This window comes from Limulus polyphemus, unplaced genomic scaffold, assembly GCF_000517525.1.
Source record: "Limulus polyphemus unplaced genomic scaffold, Limulus_polyphemus-2.1.2 Scaffold90, whole genome shotgun sequence".
In the NCBI taxonomy this organism is placed as follows: Eukaryota; Metazoa; Arthropoda; class Merostomata; order Xiphosura; family Limulidae; genus Limulus; species Limulus polyphemus.
In genome coordinates, this window is record NW_013665700.1 from 813,609 (window position 1) to 817,787 (window position 4,179).

General features: G+C 33.5%; 1 protein-coding gene across 1 annotated transcript; it reads right to left on the bottom strand.

The window, feature by feature from the left end:
- Positions 1-2,417: 2,417 nt before the first annotated feature.
- LOC106468662 (cold and drought-regulated protein CORA-like) lies at positions 2,418-3,845 on the bottom strand. The gene is made up of 2 exons (XM_013929100.1): positions 3,822-3,845; positions 2,418-3,335 (listed from the first exon to the last, which is right to left on the bottom strand). The coding sequence occupies exons 1-2, from the start codon at positions 3,843-3,845 to the stop codon at positions 2,418-2,420; spliced, it is 942 nt and encodes a 313-aa protein (XP_013784554.1).
- Between the last annotated feature and the right edge of the window lie 334 nt (positions 3,846-4,179).

Here is a 4,179-nt window from a genome sequence, read left to right on the forward strand (position 1 = left end):
TACACTGCTGAATTAGGGACGGCTAGCGCAGATAGCCCTCGGGTAACTTTGCACGAAATTCAAAAACAAACAAACAAATTATTGCACGTATTTTCATAGGAATATTTTTAAAGGAGGTTAATTTAATCAATAACTTGCGAAGTTTAAGTGTATAATCAAGAACTAACGTCTCTATCTGTGTTAATACTACATTAAGGGAAACTACGGCTCTTATTTTTGTCAGTGAATCTACTGTTAAATAATGAAATTGAAAATTAAGAAGATTTGTTGATAACTTGATACACAAAAGTTAGTAAATTAAGACACATTTGTATTGAAAATTTGAAAAGAAGTTTCGATTGTTTATACGTTATTATTTTTTTTATAGCTTAATTTATTTCAAGAATGCTATATTAACTTAATATTATGTGTTTTAAGAAATTAACTCTGTGTCAAACTGAATATAGTGAAATATCTTGCAGTGATTATTTTGTAGACATGCTAGTTTTGAGTTCCATAAATAGTTGATTGTTTTGTGGTGCTACCTATTTCAATAAAATCATACATACTAATTGAACTGCTATCGACACGTTAAAAACATACTAATTGAACTGCTATCAACATGTTAAAACATACTAATTGAACTGCTATCAACACGTTAAAAAACTTACTAATTGAACTGCTATCAACATGTTACAACATACTAATTGAACTGCTATCAAAACGTTAAAACACATACTAATTGAACTGCTATCAACACGTTAAAAAACATTATAATCCAACTATACTTTCTCTGCTATCAACACGTTAATTGCACAACGCTTCATGTGACAGAAACTAAAAACTTCACTCTGGCGAAATGCCTATTTAAAATAAAATTATAACAGATTCAGTTGTGAGATCACAAATACTGACGTTGTAAAACTACAGCAAATTGATTTTAATTAAGAATGCACATAAATGACATATATTCTGAACGATGGTTTCGGTGTGAAAGTTAAAATTGATCACTCTTTCACTACCTTTAAGTTAACTTTTAACGTGTTGATTAGCAGTTGAATTAGTACGTTTTTTTACCTTTCTAGTTTATCAAGAACATGTGGTTGACATACTATTATATATTTTTATTTACTTTCGCTAATAAATTAGAATCAATAGCCAATAGAATATTCTCTGGGCATTGGATATAAAATGCAAGGTGGAAATTTCTATATTTTTGTGGCTTGTTTGCTTTCATTGCTACCAATGTAAGCACTGATAATATTAATATATGATAATGAATACTTATATATCTGTGTGTGTGTGTATACATGTATAAAGAATTCAAAACACAGGTATTATATAATAATATATTTATTTGATATATATTTAAATACATTCACTTGAGTAATGTATCCTGTCTGTTGTAGAAACATACACAAAAAAATGTGTCTCTAACAAATAACTGCCATAGGCTTTAATTGATACAGTTATATTCCGCTGATAAGAACGGAGAGAGCTCTGAAATTTGTAGACTTATTTATCTGAATATTCAGTTATGGTTTGTTTAATTATCTAAAAACATACACAAAATAGCTTCTTGTGCCTAAATTAAGGTTTCTCGCAATTTCACACTATGAGAATTAGATAAAACCAGTGTTTTCTCAAATATACATTAATAATCCTTTATGAGAAGTTGTAATATTCATATTTACACCTAAATTACCGATAACCTTATGTTACATCATTTAACGAACGACGGACATAGACAGTATATTAGCAAAATAGATAAGTTTGTTTGTAATTAAGCACAAAGCTACACAACGGGCTATCTGTGCTCTGCCCACTACGGGTATCGAAACCCGGATTCTAGCGTTGTAAATCCGCAGACATACCGCTGTGCCACTGGATAGATAGGAACTGGACAGATACAAAGTAACCATTTAAATTTGTTTTCGAGTGCAAAAGAAGCAAAGATGTTGCGAGAGCAGATATCAAACGCTTTCATTTCACGAAACAACACATGATTCGCATTACATGATGTGTACTTTTATTGTTGCATTTGAAACCATCTTCTGTAATATTTTCAGCTGAGGTTTATTAATCGTAACATTAATGATGTCATACTTTAATCGCAATATATTAAAATAGGTTAGAAGATAAATAATTATGTAAGGTGACTATGAATATTATTATCACGTACTGTACAAAACAAAACCGCGAAGGTTTGGTTTAAGTCTTATGGTGTTACAATTTTTCGTTTTTCTACCAGGGAAACTCTGTATATATATATATATATATATGTTTACATAAATAAGCTGAAATTAAGTTATTTTGGTACAATTGCTTAGTAAGCAGAGGGATAAACGAGACCTTAGAATGAAAGTCCTTTGTTATAGTCACCAAAAGCTTCAGAGAAGGTCAAGAGATTTTCGCTGCCAGCATAGCCATAACCATTATTACCCCCCATAACCACCTTTTCCATATCCTCCATAACCACCACCACCACCATATCCTCCATGGCCACCGCCACCATATCCTCCATAACCACCGCCACCATGCCCTCCATAGCCACCGCCACCATATCCTCCATGGCCACCGCCATGTCCTCCGTATCCACCACCACCATGATTATTATAGCCTCCGTAGCCACCTTTTTTGTAGCCACCTCCACCACTCTTATATCCATGCCCATCCTTGTAGTATTTACTTCCATCCTTGTAATCTTTGCCATAATAGTCATCGTATCCTCCCTTTCCGTATTTGTGGTAGTCGTCACCATATTTGTTTCCACCATGATATTTCTTGTTGTCATATTTCTTATAGTGTTTGCCAGCATGGTGGTCATAATAGTCATGGTAGTCTTTATACTTCTTTCCATAGTCTTTGTCATGGAAATCATCATAATATGATTTGTCATCCTTGTATTCTTCCTTGTGGTACACATTCTTGTTACCATGTTTTTTATGTCCGTAGGCCTTATAATAGTCGTCTCCATAATGACCTCCTTTTTTACCATTGCCGCCATATTGGTCGCTACCGTACTTTTTTCCGTGCTTTTCGCCATGTCCATAATATCCGTGTTTGTCTTTACCATATTTATCATAATAATGCCCTCCCTTGTCGTATTTGTGCTTACCTCCATAATCATCGTGATTTTTATAATCTTTTCCACCATGATGATAATCGCCTCCATAATGGCCGTAACCATGACCATAATTGTGTTTTTTTCCGTATCCTCCACCATAACCAGTCTCGGCAACTTGCAGATCTACTTGTTGTGCTTCTTCTGCCTTGATGTCAGCAACATTTTCCTTTTCTTTGACTTCTTCGGCAATGGCCAAAGAAACCAACAGCACACAGAGGCCAACATGGACCTGCACAATTCAAATGAAAGAGTAACAGCTTATAAAAAATATTGTATTTTTAATAAATGATTTTAAAAAGATTTGGTAAGAAATTGGGGCTTTCATAACAAAATACATTTTAAATATGATAATCTTCTCAAAATGTCGTCACAGGTTTCAACAAATGAAAGTAATTAAGAGGTACGTATAGTAACATCCTTTTACAATGGTACTTAAATAGTTGTTGAGTTATTTATAAACTGGATCATTAACAGTTTCTGCGACAAAACCTCAATGTTGCTATAGATCTAAAAAAACAACGCTAAGTAGCTTAAGATATTTACTTACTTCTAGGTTGGGGTTTATAATTTAATACGATCGTTATTTCAATTTACATCAAGAATAATCATGTCAATTATCTCACCATACCTTTGTGGTTACATCAAACTGTAATTAGTTTAATGACATACACAATAAATGTTTACCACTAAATCAAAGTGACATATGCAGACTTACCCTCAAGGCCCTTGATAAGTGCATTCTAATCAAATATCTAAACGATGTAATGTCTTTCTAGATTCCTTTTGTGGTGTTTTTTATAACGTGTTTGGACAGGAGAGACGCTATCTTGTAAGTGTGTCTACTCACACTGCACAGAAATCTTTGATACTAACCCTTGGAGTCTTCTAGCCTTAAATACCCTCTTTACGTCCATCTTTTAGCCACAGAGAGAACGAGAGACGAATTAGTTTGTTTGTGCCATGCATCTCCTGGTTCAAAGTAACCGAATGACATGCATCAAAGCACCAAACAAAGAACATTTCTGTTGTGTAAAGAGAGTGAGTAAGAGAAAGAGAGAGATCTTACACTTCCT